Genomic DNA, 17844 nt, shown 5'->3' with positions numbered 1-17844 from the left:
CACAATTCCCAAGCACAAAGTTCTACTTGGAATCGAGTAGAAGAGCCGCACTGGCTATTGGACATCAATTTTCTCGGCTCGTTATAAGTCACCACCTTGTTGACGTTCAGAATTTCCGACAACATTGTGTGACCGTGCGTATGCAAGACAAGATTGAGCCGACATCCGTCGGAAAAAAATCCCATGTATTTTGTTGTGGCAATGTCCGATCGTGTGTACGCGGCATAAGACTTTATGGATCTGAAAGTCGGACAAAAAACATGCAAGTCATGGACTGATGAATGAAAAACAGATCAGCGTGGAAGGATGGGCTTTATTTGGTTTAAAAATGGAAAACTTTGCAAATTTTATTCTGCTCAAAAAGGGAAAAAACGTTTCCCACACTAAGCCGATGAGAAGAAAATTAGAGGTACATTCAAAATAAATGTGTCACTTTGTCCATGGCTCTTCATCCCCACCACCATTGCTCACCTTTGCCGTGCTTCTCCCCCGATGCAGGACTTGGACTATATCCAGGAATTGGAGAAAAATGCGGTCCCCCCACAGTTCAATGCTTGGGCTGGGCACCATCTAACATGGAGCTTACAAGGGGTTTGGCCCCAACAGGACAAGGCAAAGGTGGGTATCAGTGGGTGGGGATTTGTTCGTTCAAGAGGACCTTTCACTTTTGCCCACAATGGTGATGGGGTCTCCTTGAACAAACCTATTGCTACCTCAAAATTAACCAACAAATGTGAGATTAGGCAAGAGCTTTCCTTTTCCAAGGCATTACTGCAGTGCAGCCCAGGCGGGCCCGTCTCTGAGCCCAGGCGGGCCCGTCTCTGAGCCCAGGCGGCCCGTCTCTCAGCCCAGGCGGCCCGTCTCTGAGCCCAGGCGGCCCGTCTCTCAGCCCAGGCGGCCCGTCTCTCAGCCCAGGCGGCCCGTCTCTCAGCCCAGGCGGCCCGTCTCTCAGCCCAGGCGGCCCGTCTCTCAGCCCAGGCGACCCGAATCTCAGCCCAGGCGACCCGTCTCTGAGCCCAGGCGGGCCCGTCTCTGAGCCCAGGCGGCCCGTCTCTGAGCCCAGGCGGCCCGTCTCTCAGCCCAGGCGGCCCGTCTCTCAGCCCAGGCGGCCCGTCTCTCAGCCCAGGCGGCCCGTCTCTCAGCCCAGGCGACCCGAATCTCAGCCCAGGCGACCCGAATCTCAGCCCAGGCGACCCGAATCTCAGCCCAGGCGGCCCGTCTCTCAGCAGTATACCGAAGCTCTAGGCTGCACTGCAGTAGCACAGCACAGGCACCCAATGATTCTAATGCTCCTTAATTGCCACAAGAGCATGCTCTGAGAAAGAAAAAGGCATTGATTGCTAAATACTGGTGACCGTTCTAACATTCAGGCATCACCCAGGGGTCACCGGACTGAGATGCCGGCTCAGAAATGGCAATCACATAAATCCTTTTGCCCATGCAGTTGTAAGCTGTGTCCACAAATGTCTAACAGAGATCAGACCCTTCTGCCGCCTCTCATCTTGTGAATGTTGCAGTCTGATCACTGGAGGAGGGGAGACTGAGCAAACGCTTCCTCCTGCCTGCAGCATACTGAGGGCATCATCTCAGCCTAAGCAAACTCACTGGGGGTGAGGGGGGAACCCGAGGAAATGCTGCCCCCTGCCTGCCAGCAGCCTAAGGACATCATCTCAGCCTAGGCAAACTCACTGGGGGAGGGGAGATTGAAGAAATCCTTCCTCCTGACTGCAGCAGACTAAGGACATCATCTCAGCCTAGGCAAACTCACTCGGGGAGGGGAGATTGAAGAAATCCTTCCTCCTGACTGCAGCAGACTAAGGACATCATCTCAGCCTAGGCAAACTCACTGGGGAAAGAGGAGACTAAGAAAATGCTTACCCTGCCCTGCATTAGACTGATGACAATCTCAGCCTAGGTAAACTCACTTGAGGGAGGGGAGACTGAGGTAATGCCTCCTCCTGCCTGCTAGCAGACTAATGGTATCACCTCAGCCTAAGCAAACTCACTGGGGGGTGGGTAAACTGAGGAAATGCTTCCTCCTGACTGCAGCAGACTAAGGCCATCATCTCAGCCTAGGCAAACTCACTGACTGGAGCTCAAGGACCGATTTTTAATTAAAACTGAATTTTTGTTTGTTAAAAATAAAAAAGATCATCATTCCATTTCTGCATATTGCGACACGCCAGGAACTGCTTCATGCAAAACTCGAAAGGTTATTCAAAGATCCAATTTAAAGAAAATATTAGAGCTTTGCCATCAATTACTGAATCCCGTCCCCGAAACTTTTCTTACTGACATGCAAGCATAAAAGGAAAAAGTAACTTAAGAAAATTCAAAATATTTTGTATCAGAAAATAACAAAATAAAACATAACACAACAGTAGTAATAACACAAAAATAAAGAATCATAAAAATAAATTGCCTAGAATAACGTATTTTAAATGGGGGGCTATAGACAGACTCCGACGATGTACATTACACTGCGGCCACGCCCCTCCTGTCACTTATGGGGGGTTTGTACTGTAAGTGGCACCTTTTAAGATCAAATAAATCTAAATATCATAGTAAAAAAAAACAAAAAAAAAACAGGTACACAAAAGTATTTTAAGATTTTTCTAAAATTAAAAAGAAACCAACTGAGAAGAATTCAGGTGAAAAGCACAGAAAAGGGAAGTCTATGAAATACTTACTTGTGGTGTTTCTAATCTCTTATTATTTGCCATGGAGCGTGCTACAACATTCCCGACAAAAGCCCCCTCACTCCTTATATACCTCCCTTCCGGGAATGTCCAATTACTGTGTGTGCCCTTCCTCCACCTCTTCCCTACAGATCCTTGTGTGTAAGGGGAAAACTAGAGAGCAGAGGTCTCCAAACCAGATGTGGCCCCTAGCAGGCCTTTAGCCAGCCCAAGGGGTACTATTTCCTCCCACTGACACCAATGATGGGGTACTATTTCCTCCCACTGACACCAATGATGGGGTACTATTCCTCCCACTGACACCAATGATGGGGCACTATTCCTCCCACTGACACCAATGATGGAGCACTATTCCTCCCACTGATACCAATGATGGAGCACTATTCCTCCCACTGACACCAATGATGGAGCACTATTCCTCCCACTGATACCAATGATGGAGCACTATTCCTCCCACTGGCACCAATGATGGGGCACTATTCCTCCCACTGACACCAATGATGGAGCACTATTCCTCCCACTGATACCAATGATGGGGCACTATTCCTCCCACTGACACCAATGATGGGGCACTATTCCTCCCACTGACACCAATGATGGAGCACTATTCCTCCCACTGACACCAATGATGGAGCACTATTCCTCCCACTGATACCAATGATGGGGCACTATTCCTCCCACTGATACCAATGACGGGGCACTATTCCCTCACTGATACCAATGACGGGGCACTATTCCTCCCACTGACACCAATGATGGGACACTATTCCTCCCACTGACACCAATGATGGGGCACTATTCCTCCCACTGACACCAATGATGGGGCACTATTCCTCCCACTGACACCAATGATGGGACACTATTCCTCCCACTGACACCAATGATGGGGCACTATTCCTCCCACTGACACCAATGACGGGGCACTATTCCTCCCACTGATACCAATGACGGGGCACTATTCCTCCACTGATACCAATGACGGGGCACTATTCCTCCCACTGACACCAATGATGGGACACTATTCCTCCCACTGACACCAATGATGGGACACTATTCCTCCCACTGACACCAATGATGGGACACTATTCCTCCCACTGACACCAATGATGGGGCACTATTCCTCCCACTGACACCAATGATGGGGCACTATTCCTCCCACTGACACCAATGATGGGGCACTATTCCTTCCACTGACACCAATGATGGGGCACTATTCCTCCCACTGACGCCAATGATGGGGCACTATTCCTCCCACTGACGCCAATGATGGGGCACTATTCCTCCAATGGACCACAGGCACTTGTCATTGATTTTTACTCCCATTGACCACCAAGCCTGAGGAATTTAGTTCCTCCCACTCCTGAAGGACAGTAAACAGGCCCTTTGGTTAGAAAGTTTGGAGACCTCTGCTATAGAGTGTCACTTCAGCAATAGCTCTGAGTCTGGTGACATCACATCCAATATGGCGGCACCTGCTTGCTGTTGCCTACACAAGATAGGCGTTTACAGGTAAAGTGTATAAAGATATGTAATTGGGAAGATTTTTGATGAAGTGAATAGTGACGGGGTCTCTGAATCTAAGGGTTAAACTCATCATCTCATTAGGCCACTCTCTATGGGCACTGCGCTTCCTGTCCAGTACCCCATGGAAGAATAGTGTTACCCAGTACAATAGGGGTCCATTCACACCCGGTGCATTGCGATAATGCGGTAATGAGAATTGCGTTAAGCCAGGCCATTCAAATAAATGGGGGTGGCAATGCATCAGGGATTTTAAAACAAAGAAAAAAAAAAAAAACACAGCAGGGCGCCACGTTTAAGGTAGTGTGTTAACGTGCCCTGCATGCATAGGGGGGCTATAGAAAATGAATGCCGATGCATGTAATGCAAGCGTTCCCATAATCCAAAAGTGTGAATGGAGCCCGAGTCTGAGGCGAAGGCTAAACAGAAAAATATAAAAATAAAGAAAAAAAACTTTAAAAATTGTACAAGGTCCGCCCACTTTTAGAGAATTAAACCATCTAAAGCAGGGGGTCTTCAAACTACGGCCCTCCAGTTGTTCAGGAACTACAATTCCCATCATGCCCAGTCATGTCTGTGAATGTCAGAGTTTTATACAATGCCTCATGGGATGTGTAGTTTTGCAACAGCTGGAGGGCCGTAGTTTGAGGATCCCTGATCTAAAGTAACAAATGTTTCTTTTTTTTTTTTTCCTGTAAATGTTTAACTTGTAGTAAAGTTTACTGGCCTTAAACGACAGATTATTTTAAGATCTAAATACATTTTTTTGTATATAAAAACAAAAAAAAAACAAAAAAAAAAGGAAAACAAAAAATAAAAAAAAAACAGCAACAGCCATATATGATCTCTAAAAGCTTATAAAAAATAAAAAAAAGTCTGGTTTGGTAAACGGCACAATTCAGCATTTCATGGTCTTTCCTTGGGTGTTGACAGTAGAACGGGAATCGCCAAACCAAAGGTCCACTTGTCCAAAATCTTTTATTTTTCATATTGGTTCAACACAGTATAACCTAAAACACCCAACGTGTTTCGGGGGGGGGGGGGGGGGGGGGCCCAACAAGCCCCTCCTCCTGAGTTCTGGTAGATGACACTCTCTCAGGACAGCGGAAATCAATTTCCGGAAACCGCGATTGTTCCAGCTTCGAGTCCTACAACTTACGAGACCTGAAAAAGCAGGGAGGTTGTTGGGCCGCCGAAATGCGTCGGTGTTTTAGGTTATCCTCTTGTGAAAAAGATTTTGGAGTTTCACACCTGTGTTTGGCGGGCTCATTAGACTGTATATATGTGAATTCTCAATTCTGGGTCCCCCCCCCCTTTTTTTTTTAAAAGGGTGTCCCCGTCTTGTGAAGAGCAGCCTCAACTTAGCCAATTATAACGTTTTACAAAAAATCCGTATCCAGTGCCTTGTCCTCACTCATCTTTGTAATCTTTCCTGGTAGTTTAACGATTAGGCATCAGAATATTTAGTTACTGTGTGTATCTGGGCAAAATTAAAGAAAAAAAAAAAAAAACGCACATTCAATACATCTCTGCAATACATGCACACCTCACCACGTTTCGTCCTTCTGGTAAAGAAAAATATTTCTCTGAGAGAAAATCAGTGTGCGCCTGAATTCCTGCCGACAATCATGCCTCTGCGGCACTGAAATCCCAAGCAGTGCCTGAGTACTCCCCGGGTGGACTACAGAACTCCCTCTCCTTAGGCTATGAAGAGGCAAGGCTGCTGCTCTGGATGGTTGGCGACACTGGTACTACAGACGTTGTTACTGGACCCTTTTCTCTTTGGTGACACTTCTCCGCCCTCGCTGCTCCCTAGTCTGCCACCAATGTGTGACCTCCTGCCCCTTCCCAGGCTGAGCCTTCCTAGGGGGGGTTTCTTTGCTGTGTGTTTGGCCTACTCAGTACTATTATGCCTATAGTCATATGACTGAACCGCCAATAAAATGGTCTCCTAAAGAAGTGAACGCAGCTTTACGAAACGCGTCGAGAAGTATGGCATGGCTTGATCATCACAGTAGGGTAGCCTTGACTATCGTAAGCAGCCTAACTTAAGCCAGTGGGCTCTGTAAAGTTTTTTTTTTCCCCTCTCCCTACCTTGTTTAAACTCATATTAAAGTCCCAGCGGCTCTTGGATGCCCTTTTTTTTTCTTTTCATTGGAGCCCTGAAGTGAAGGCTGCTTTACGAAACGCGTTGAGATGTGTGTCATTGGCTTGATCATCTTTCTATTTGTCTATGTATGGTGTCTTATAGCATTTTAGCTTTGTGACTTGTCGATTTGTCTACCACCAGCAATATGTTTTTATACCATAGGTGTTGAATAAAATTTGTTGGGAAAGGCAATGGGGGCGAACGCCGCTCCAAAGGCTGTCCTATGAGATCTTCAGCTGCCAAAAAAATCCTGGGTGCCTGCCTGGGTCTGCAAACCTCATATATACAGGCAGAAAAGAAGATGGAACTTCCAGAGAGTAAAAACAGCTCCTTTACTGTACAGACATGGGAATGAAAGACATGCCACATGCACTCTACCCATGGAGGGTCAGCAGACGCATTTCACACGCCTGTGCTTAATCCTTGAATAACTTTTTTTTTTAATGGCGTACTTCTTGAAAAGTCCCATGGGCATCCAGCTTGCTAGTTCAAAGATTAGGGGACTGTGCCACGCCCCCACCCATGTACATAGGCCAATATCTTACAAAAGAGACAAGGGTTCTGTAGTGCTGCAGGGCAGGGCTGACCAGCAGGACCGACAGGAAGGCGCACCCTGGATTTCTGATAGATCAATAGGTATTTTTCAGTACTTGCAGCATTTTTACATGAACGGTGGTAGGCAACCCTGGAGAAATATCTGGACAACATGGAAGAGTTCACAGGTCCCCCTGGCACTGCCCAATTTGTTTTAGGAATTCAGCTACTTCATTAACATTGCAGGCGTACTAGGAGTTATGTCCAATGAGGTGCCTGCCACCTCGAGGACTTACCTCTTCACATCAGACAGGCTTACTGTGCTCCAGGAAGCTACCTTCCGGAAGCTCTGACACTGGATGCTCTGGTCTTAAAGCGTTTGTTACCCCAACACTTCATATTCCTGATAAGTGGCTGCTGTACAATGTACTTGTAAGAGAAAGTCTCCTGTTCTTTGTATTGCTTCCTTTATGTGAAATCCCTGGTGCTCCTGCTAGTCACCTTACTGTCCTATTAAAAACTGACCATACTAAGCAAGAGAGCACACCATCATCCGTTCTCTAGCTATGCTGGGAACTTAGCCTGCTCTTCTCCAATGATCAGACTTGTCCTGACACAGCCGTTCACTGGGAGGCTCAGTGTGCTGCTGCTTCTCCTCCACCCTGCTCTAATGCAGCTGAGAACAGAGGGAATGTGATCAGTCATAAGAGAGAGAAAAAGGGTATTTATAATGTGTTGTTTTTTTTTATATCTATACACAAATGTTTTGCCTTTCATTTCTATTTTAAACGGAATGGGTTGTTTTAAGGCGATCGTTTACAATCAATGTAAGCTCCTTCAAGCGCAGAGTCGAAGCAGCTGCTATATATGCTCCTCCTGCCGATTCACGGAAGCCTTTGTATTATAGGAACACATCCACAAAATACAAAAGCTTCTGTGAATGGGCAGCAGAGGAGAGAGGCACGCATAGGCACTGCTCCGTGTGCCTTTTCTCCTCTCACAGGCCCAAGTGTCTCCTCCAGAAGTGCAATAAACACGTCAGATATAAATAGAGAAGACCAGGAGGAGGCATGCACCTCAATAGACTTATCTCATGTTATGCATGCGCAGAGTACAAAGCGGCTGAACTCCAGGAATTCAATTCGACTTTAAGGAGATAACCTAGCAAGGGCGATTACAAAGTATGAACAATCTAGGATATAGGGACTAGATTCTTGCTATTAAGTCATGTTGTTTATACCCTGCTTTGCATTTTCGTTTTTTTATTATGGATCTGTCATCCCAGTATAGGGATCCCTAGAGACAACACTGGTAGCAGAAAGCCCCATTGCTCTATTTTTTCGAAACCTGCAGCTGGAAAGCTCCCCTTTGAAGTTAAAGAGGAAGTAAACCCTTCCAAACAACTTGGACCTACAGGTAAGCCTAGATTAAGGCTTACCTGTAGGTCCAAGCAATATCTCCTAAACCTATATGGTTTAGGAGATATATTTGACCGAAAATGGGCACCGCTGTCTACGGCGCATGCGCCGTAGACAGCGGCGCGCAGGCGCACTAAATGCGGCAAATCCATGAATGGATTTGCCAAATTTGTCGACTCCCGTGCGCATGCGCGGGAGTGACGTCATCGCGGCTTCGCCGAGTGGCAGCGGCGGAGCTGCCAGACGCGACTCCCGTGCGCATGCGCGGGAGTGACGTCATTGCGGCTTCGCCGCTGTGATTCGTCGGAGCTGCGAGACGCCACCAGCAACATGGATGCGGCGGACTACAGGGATCAGCGGCGACTTCGCTGGCTCCTGTGTCAGGTAAGTGACACATAATGAGCTACTATGCGATGCATAGTAGTCCATTATGCTTTACCTTTGCAGGGAAAAAAAGAGGAAGTAAACCCATCAGGGTTTACTTCCTCTTTAAGACTTCTCATTAGGATTGTGACAGTAGCAAGAACTAGTGAGTGGATTTCCTCTTGTCTTTACACTAGACTGGTAAGGGGAATGAGTAGGTTCTACAGCAGAGCCCCATCTCAGTTTAATATACCAGAACTGTAGTACGGTATATATATATATATATGGCGATGGGGGGAGGACCTGAGTGAATCCAGATCCTGGTATTAGACTAGACTTGCTCAGAAGCTAAAGCTCTGAGCGTCAGTGTAGACAGAGGACCAGCATATCAGTTAGGTTTCCTCAAGATGTGCCTTCTCTCGCCATGAGGCATAGATTTACCAAATGCTCATTGCTGACGAAGGTTTCCTCAGGATGAGCCTTCTCTCGCCATAAGGCATAAATTTAACAAATGCTCATTGCTGCAGAGAAGCTCCATTCATTGGCTCCATAAAGTTAAGCCCTACCCACCTCCAATTCATACAGGGGCAAGCCCAATGCAACATCTGGTGACGACACATATTGGGGGGGGGGGGGGGGGGGGTTCGCCTTCCCCTGTTCTCACTCTGTGTGTGCCATTCAAAACGTCAGAATAAATTAGAAGGGCAGGCAAACAGTTGCGATCTACATGCCATAGGGCATAGATTTACCGAACGCTTCCTGCGGAAAAGGAGCTCCACTCACTGAATGAATGAAATACTTGTATAGCGCACAATGCGAACTGAATCGCCTCACTGGCTCGAGAGAGTTAAGCAAGCACCCATCCACCGCCAATTTATACAAGGGCAAGCCCAATGCAAGTTCTGGTGACAACACATATTGGGGGGAGGTAATCGCAGAATGGCAGAAGGGCAAGGAAACCCGATACATGGCTGCTATCAGTGGACAGATCTTGATTAACCCATTTCCAACACCTTTCTGGTCTTGCTCTAGGCTGACTGTCTTTTGGACCAAGGTCTGCCATTGGATTTTTAGACTGACTGCTGCCTATAGAAGCCGCAGCCTCTTTTACATTTAACACCTATACCACTGAAACGGTACAAAGGCTCACTTTAATTACATTTATTCAACGCGGTGAAGGCCTGCGTACCGCTGCGCCTTCTATCCGGCGGTGATTCACCAAGATAAATGAAACCCATTACACGGGTTCTTTGATAGCCTCTGCTAGCCATAGGGAAGAAAGCTGCAACAAAACCTGTTTTTTACTGGATGGCGTTCACGTGCTTCCCGATTATCAAGCCATTATGGGCCCGCATACATAAGATATGTTTTAGTCTTGTCGGTCTTTGAGCCTTGCTCTTCGTTATGCTGCCCACTAGATACCACACAGTCCCCTCCCCCTTTTGCCATTTCCTATTCCCTTTCTCACCCTTTTTTTCCCCCCCTCTTCTGTTTTTGCCCTGTTGCCCTGGGCAGGTACAGAACCAAGTTAGTGTATACAGAGAAGGTCTCCTTGAGGCCCGAGGGTCATACAATCTTATTGTATGCATACTGCACTGTTCAGCCTCATTGTTGGCATGCGGCTGATAGTGGAGGAGTCCCATGCTGCTCTATGTGGATAGTTCTTTACATATGTCCTGTTATTTATCTGCCTATTGAGATTACATCTCCTGTATGTACTCTTAAAAATGTAAAATAAAGGATTAAAAAAAAATAAAAATAATAATAATTCTAAAGTGTGCACATTTTGCAGAGATGTATTGAATACATTTTTTTGAATTATTACATTTGCCCAGACTAGTAGGGAAACGCTACAAATGTACTTGTAAGAGATTCCATTCCAAAGAAATAACGAATACGTTCCTTAAAACAAAAAAACAAAAAAAAAGATAAAAAATAAATAAAATCTTTGGGGTTTTTTTTTTTTTAGACTGTAAAACGGGCTTATCTGTGAACCTGAAATTGCACATGGGGGAGGGGGAGGGGTATCTTCTACTGGTCAATTAATGCTGCTTTTGAGTAAGGATCCAGCAAAATGTTTTCATAAGCTAACTATACAGGATTTTGCATTCAGTCCAGCCTGAAAGGCTTACCTATTCCTGCATGATAAATATGATTTTTATCTTTTTTTTTTGTTTGTTTTTTTAAGAAATGTTTTTTTTTTTTTTTTTTACTTTTGTTAAGAAAAATATTATCTTGGAGTAAAAAGAACACGTATAAAATATTTCCTCACAAACCATCCAAATAGAAAATATGCACAGTATATCTTCACAAACTACAAAAATGTCTCTCTCTCTCTCTCTCTCTATATATATATATATATGTATTGTATAAGGGAAGTATTTCTCTTCTAATGACCTAATGGAAAAAAAAAAAAAAGTTCATAGAATTTTTTCGTTAATACAAAAATTGTTCGAAGGAGTTTTTTGTAGAGTTCGGTAAAAAGAAGACCTTACAGTTCCTCCTCGACTTTTAGGATCATGCCAGAATATGCTTCATTTCCAGACTGTCCCCCTGGCTCACCACCGCCCCCCGATGCTCGAGAGGGAGCCCTGGTTGATGATCCTGGCGCTAGATCGTTTACACAATGAACAGATTCCCTGCGAGAATGGTTATTGTCCACCATCCTTTCCAAGGTCTGATTTAAAATCTCAACGTTATCCGCCAATCGTCTACTTTGCTCCACGAGGTTTTCTAAGATGAGGTTTTGCTGCACCATTAAAGAAGTTTGTTGTTGGTACCACGATGACAAAAGGGTGTTCTGCTGGATCTGACTCTCCATGAGCTGCTTTTCGAAATCGGAGACTTCGTGTTTTCGGCGTGGGTGCTGAGGCGTCTGAGAAAGCCTTCTCATGTAGGCCGATTTCGCCTGGTTTTGAGGGGAGGAAGAAGGCGACGGAGAAGATGCCGAAGTCTGAATAATCACCGGGTGGTCAGACATGTCTGGCTCGGTGGTGACCATTTCTATAGTTCTAAGAGGCACCCACGTGCAACCTGGGCCATTTTCCTCTTCATCTGTGGGAATTAAGAAAAAATAAAATAAAATAAAAAAAATAAAATAATAAAATTACGGACTTCAAAAAAAAAAGCAGTAGCCAGAGATAGAGAAGTAAAACACTTATATGTTCAAATCTCATAGAAGGTTTATCTATTTAATCGATAGTAGCTTGACCTATGAATCAGAACTCAACTGGCATAAATCATTTCAACACCAGCAAACTACAACTGTACCCACTTAAGCCTGAAACTACAGAGAATGCCATGCAATACCAACTACAGTAAAAAACTGGACCATTGCTACCACTTCCAAGCCAGAAGACTGCCACCCCTTCTGCCTGAGTTACCTGACTGAAGCTCCAGAGCTATGTGAGGTGCATCAATGTCCACATCAACGTCATCATGGTCGTCTTCGTCATCCTCATTACCATATCCAGGATAAACGTCACTGTTCGTATCGTTATGCATTCCTGATGGGCTTCTACTCACGCTTCCAGTTACAACAGATCTCTTTATAAGAGCCAGCTTCTCCTTAGTCCGCCTTTTCATATCGTCCCACCTCCTCCTCAGATCTCTGGTGGTTCTCGGAGACCTTGCCACAGTATTGATTTTCTTGGAGATCTCCAACCAGATTCTCTCTCTTGCCGGCTGGCTGAGGTTGACTCTCTCGCTTCCGTAGAGTTTCGAGTGGTTCTTGGTTACTTCAGCCACCAAAATTTCCAGCTCCAAAGGAGAAAACTTCTCTTTTCTCTTGCGGGGTGTACAGGCCATTCTAAGGTTGCGCCTCTTGTGAAATGAAACAAGAAGGGGCATTTTTGGTACCACATTCCACAAAAAGCCAAAGCACAAAACAAAATCTATTGCAGTTTCAAAATTCATACAGGTCTTAGAGGGAACTTTAAGACCCCGTCAGCTTTTAGCTGTTTTGGTGCGGCTCAGACAGGCCAAGGCTGAAGATATGCCACCAGCAAACCAAAGATTCTCCAAACGGGTCCAAAGCTTTATTCAGTGGTCACACCACATTAACAAAGACAATGTTTAAGAGCCACGCCGGACCCCTTCATAAGGCAAGTGAAGGGGTCCTGCAAAATGTTGTCTTTGTTAATATGCTGTGACCACTGAATAAAGCCTTGGACCCGTTTGGAGAAACCTTGGTGGGCTGGTGACAGATCTTCAGCTTTGAATATCTACAATTTCCAGCCGATGGTCGCTGCAGCCCCCACTGACAGCTATTTCCAGGAATGTGTGCGTTGGGAATAAGTCCATCATACAGGCCAAGGACCCTATTCTTGCAGAGATCATGGAATGAGCAGCACATCTCCAGTATTCAAAGTTGTGTTGTGGGTGTGTCCAATCCACTCACATCACACTGCATGACTACAGAGGAGATGTTTCAACTGCTTAGTAGCTTGAGATTTACACGTTGGCTATTCTCTCGCATTCAACGCCAATCAATTAAAAAAAAAAAAAAAAAAACAACAAATGAAACATTTGTTGACAAGGGATTCATCTCAAGCTAGCCTGTGATTTAAGATCTCCTCTGCAGTTTAGGCCTCAAGGCCCAGGATATACTGCAGACATTCTGCTTTTAAAATTGATAAAAACCCTAAAAGGAAGCCAGGATCTTGGCGCTGTGTCATTTCATCACAAAGGCTCCCGTCGTAGGGGAGCACACAATAAATTCTCCAAGCACATGCGGAATAGGATAGCATACAGTCATAACTCCTACGAGGGGATCTACTGCACTGAAATTACACAAAGCCAGGATTCCGACACCGGACAATCATTGGTAAAAGCGCAAGCCCCGGGCTGTCATCACTACCTAGGAAGTCAGGCATGCAGCCAGTGAATTCTGAAAAGTCGACCATCCTGTCCTGCAAGCCTTTGCCCAGGTGAGTGAAGACAAATCCTTGGAGCCTGCACCTTTACAAAGAAGACCACATTTGCTGCTCTCATATTTCTACTCATTAGATTCCTTTAAAGCAACCCTGCCAAGTTGCAAGAAAAGCTCTCCTTGCAAAAGAATAGATCACTTCTCCCGATATCTGTGCCTTTGAATGTCGCTCCATTGAATGAAGCTTCCTCAGAAGCCTGCTGAGAACCTTACACCTCCAGGAATCTCTGATGCACCCCAAGCCCTCCAAGCTTACTTGTTTCTCCCACCAACATCCACATCACTTTAGGACACAACAGTGATCTGGAGGTGGATGGGAGGAACTACGGGGAGCAGAGGGTGACCAGGAGATCAACGATCCCAAAGCCATTGGTTTCATAGAAGATTTCAGAGGATGATTTCTGTATAACCACTTCAAGACTGCAATATGTATATATATATACGTTGCAGCTTTGAAGTGGTTTACCGGGGTTATGGCTGAAGCCATCAGCCTTAACCCCGGTACTACTTCTTGCAGCCAGCAGCTGGCTCTCTCATGAAACACTGGAATGCTTTCAGAAATGGCAGGAGGGGACGTCCCTCCCACTGGTGTTTCTGGGGCTTACAGTTTTTACTGACGTGCCCAAGAAACAATGCAATGGTGTGGCCAGCTGGTCACAGAGGTGATAAAAGACTAGAGAGTCTTTGATCACCTCTATGGCCTTGGCCGACCAGAGCGACGCCTTAATTTTACTTCTGGGCCAGGATGGTAGTAACATTTTTTTTTTTTTTTTTTGGGGGGGGGGGGGGGATCTTTTGCTTTTAAAAAAGTAAAATTAGAGTTTTTTATTTTTATTTTTAACCCCAGCTCTCTCTATAAAGAGGACCTGTCGTGCCTTATTTCTATTACCAGGGATATTTACATTCCTTGTAATAGGAATAAAAGTGCTAAAAAAAAAAATCAAGGGACAGTGTAAAAATAAAAAACATGTATAAATAAGGAAAAAATACAAATTTAAAGCACCCCCATCCCTCCGTGCTCACATGCAGGAGCGAATGGCTAAATAGAAACATTTTTACAGGGAGAGTTTTTTTTTTTTTTAACCTGACAGGGTCCCTTTAAAGCTGATCTCTAGGTAGATTAAGACCCCTTTCACACTGGGGTGCTTTGCAGGCTCTACAGCGCTAAAAATGTCGCCTGCAAAGCTCTCTGAAAGAGCCGCTGCTGCGTCTCCAGTGTGAAATCCCCGAGGGCTCTCACACTGGAGCGGTGCGCTGGCAGGATGGTAAAAAAAAAAATTCTGCTAGCAGCATCTTTGGAGCGGTGAAGGAGCGGTGTATACCGCCGCGTTTTACCCGCCAACGTCGCCCCAGTGTGAAAGGGGTCTTAAAAAGAAACACTAAATAATCCTATTAAATATTCCATTCAATTATACCCAACAGCTAGTGTAAGTACCTGAATAGGGCATCCAATAATGCTCTGCAGGGAAGGGAGGGGAGCACCCTGAGCCAATCAGGAGTTTGGTAAATTGTACTTTGTGGTTAAGTCTAGCTCTGTGACTATGCTGCGAGGAGAGCCCAGCATTATCAGTGTGCTGCTCCTTCAATGTCCAATCACAATCAGTGGCTGGTCCCCTGTAAAGAAATACGGGAAGGGGGTGGGGGGGGGGGGGGGCTACATATGCTGACCCTCTAAAAATTCTAATTGACCAGCTGCTATTCTGATCCAGTGGCCTAAAGACAAAGTCATTTATACAATATTGCATAAACCATAATAGCAGCCAGGCAACTAAATATTTTCAGTAGAGCTCAGCGGTGGCTGTCTACGCGTTTCTCCACAGATTTGCTGTTAAAACTGCAGTGTAGTCTGAAGGGTGGTCCATGACCCGGCTGTGCTTTCTGAAAGAAGTCTGCAGACCAACTGAACAGGATAATACATTCTTTGGCAGGTGTAACAGGTCACATATATACATCTCAGTTATGTAATCAGCTTGTTACCTGGAGTTCAGCTTTAAAGCAAATATGTGCTTGTTTGTGGAGGGCAAAGCAAAAGGTTCTCTTTAATGTCCCCTTTCCAGCAGCTCAACCAAACCTTCCTTTCTCCCTACTGTCCATGTGCTCCGCCGCCAGGAGCAAGGAAGCAGGAAATAGTCTATAGGGATACAGGGCTGAGGACTCCCCTACCTGCCCACATGTGACAATGATCGGCCAATCCCTAAGTGCCAGTGTTGTCACATGAGGGAAGAGAGGCAAGTCACATTCCTTTGCACTCGAGACGGTTGAATGGAGCAGTCATGGGGTAAAGGTAAGAAGGTGCTGCTGGTTAGGGGTACATAAGTGACCCTGTCGGATTGCTCTCTATGGACAAAGTACGGGTTTGCTTTAAGGTAAAACTGTGGCTAGGCTGTGGAAATTGAATTATTTATATACGTAGTTACCATGGAGCGATTCATCCTCAAAGTTCTGAGAAAAAATATTTTCAATGTTGTTTTTCCTTGTTAGACGGTTTTTGTTCTCCCCTCCCAGCTGGAAGACGGCAGTCTGACAGCTTTCTAATCTGTAATATAAACACAGAGCAGGAGCACGGTGAGAGGGGAGAGCAGAGTGCGGAGACCGGACTTGTAGGTCTTCACTCAATCTTGTTTCAGGATGAATTGCGCAACAGTACCAGCAGCTACAGAGGTCACTGAGGGCTGGTCTCCAAGCTTGTTAAGAATATGTAAAAAAATTGGAATGTCAATCTGGTCACAGTTCTACCTTAAGGTCATCTGATTAAGCATTGTCAAACACAGAGTAGCGATAAGGCGCAGTCACAACCTCAATTTGTGCATCTATGAGATCTTTCGCGTGAACCTGATCTAGCCTACCATGAGCCACGGCTTAAAACATTTCAATGCCGCATTCAACTGCTCACTGAATGACCAGAACAAAATTACAATTTTGCTGGAACATCTTCTAAAGGGCAATGGGGTTACTACAGTGATACTAAACTCTACTTCTACCATTTATCAATTGTATGTCAAAAGTCTAGAACTTAGCCAAACTTTCACCAGCCAAGATATCAGTTTTCTTATAGACATCAGCAAGTCTAGGAATGTCAAAGTCTGGGCGTTAATGGCCGACAACACAAACAATCCACATTTTAGTTTTACTCCAGAATCCCTAAATGAATCCTTCATGATGGACTTCTGTTGCCTCAATGACATCTTCATAAAGGACTTTTATTGTCCCTCCTACTGGGTTTCTATTACTACAATGACCCCTTCTCAATGAACTTCTATGGCTCTAATGAGACCCTTTTAATGGACATCTTTGGCTCCAATTAGACCCTTATATTGGGCATCTATGGCTCCACTGACAACCTCATAATGGACATCTATGTCTCCACTGACAACCTCATAATGGACATCTATGTCTCTACTGACAACCTCATAATGGACATCTATGTCTCCACTGACAACCTCATAATGGACATCTATGTCTCCACTGACAACCTCATAATGGACATCTATGTCTCTACTGACAACCTCATAATGGACATCTGTGTCTCCACTGACAACCTCATAATGGACATCTATGTCTCCACTGACAACCTCATAATGGACATCTATGTCTCTACTGACAACCTCATAATGGACATCTATGTCTCCACTGACAACCTCATAATGGACATCTATGTCTCCACTGACAACCTCATAATGGACATCTATGTCTCTACTGACAACCTCATAATGGACATCTATGTCTCTACTGACAACCTCATAATGGACATCTATGTCTCCACTGACAACCTCATAATGGACATCTATGTCTCCACTGACAACCTCATAATGGACATCTATGTCTCTACTGACAACCTCATAATGGACATCTATGTCTCTACTGACAACCTCATAATGGACATCTATGTCTCCACTGACAACCTCATAATGGACATCTATGTCTCTACTGACAACCTCATAATGGACATCTATGTCTCTACTTACAACCTCATAATGGACATCTATGGCTCCACTGACAACCTCATAATGGACATCTATGGCTCCATCATTGACCACCTCATAATGGACTTCTATGGTTCCAATGACACCCTCATAATGGACTTATATTGCTCCAATGACACCCTTGTAATGATTTCTACTTTAAGGGCAAGATTCTTCCATGTGATGTTATTAAGAGTGGCCAAAAAAACATTTACAGTATATACACACACGTAATAAAATAAAAACAAATATTTGAAAAATAAAGGTA

At 45.0% G+C, this 17844-nt stretch overlaps 1 protein-coding gene across 4 annotated transcripts in view; it reads right to left on the bottom strand.

Moving 5' to 3' along the window:
• Window positions 1-17844, bottom strand: part of TSNARE1 (t-SNARE domain containing 1) — a 511756-nt gene that overhangs the window by 159048 nt on the left and 334864 nt on the right. Inside the window, exons 12-14 of one of the 4 annotated variants that reach the window (XR_013277476.1) lie at window positions 16032-16150; window positions 12068-12506; window positions 294-11738 (exon numbers count right to left, since the gene is read on the bottom strand). The exons of 2 other annotated variants lie outside the window; for them this stretch is intronic. Coding sequence is in view for 1 of the 2 variants with exons in the window: in XM_077490485.1 (XP_077346611.1) it covers window positions 11176-11738; window positions 12068-12491 (987 nt within the window). In the remaining variant the exon portion in view is untranslated. Of the gene's footprint in view, window positions 1-293; window positions 11739-12067; window positions 12507-16031; window positions 16151-17844 lie in introns of those variants that run through there. One more of the 4 variants, XM_077490485.1, reaches the window with a different exon arrangement.

The sequence above is a fragment of the Lithobates pipiens genome, unplaced genomic scaffold (genome assembly GCF_037356315.1).
Source record: "Lithobates pipiens isolate NorthernLeopardFrog02 unplaced genomic scaffold, aLitPip1_a1.2 Scaffold_19, whole genome shotgun sequence".
In the NCBI taxonomy this organism is placed as follows: Eukaryota; Metazoa; Chordata; class Amphibia; order Anura; family Ranidae; genus Lithobates; species Lithobates pipiens.
Note: the sequence above shows the minus strand (reverse complement) of the source record. Positions and strands in the feature narration are given on the sequence as shown.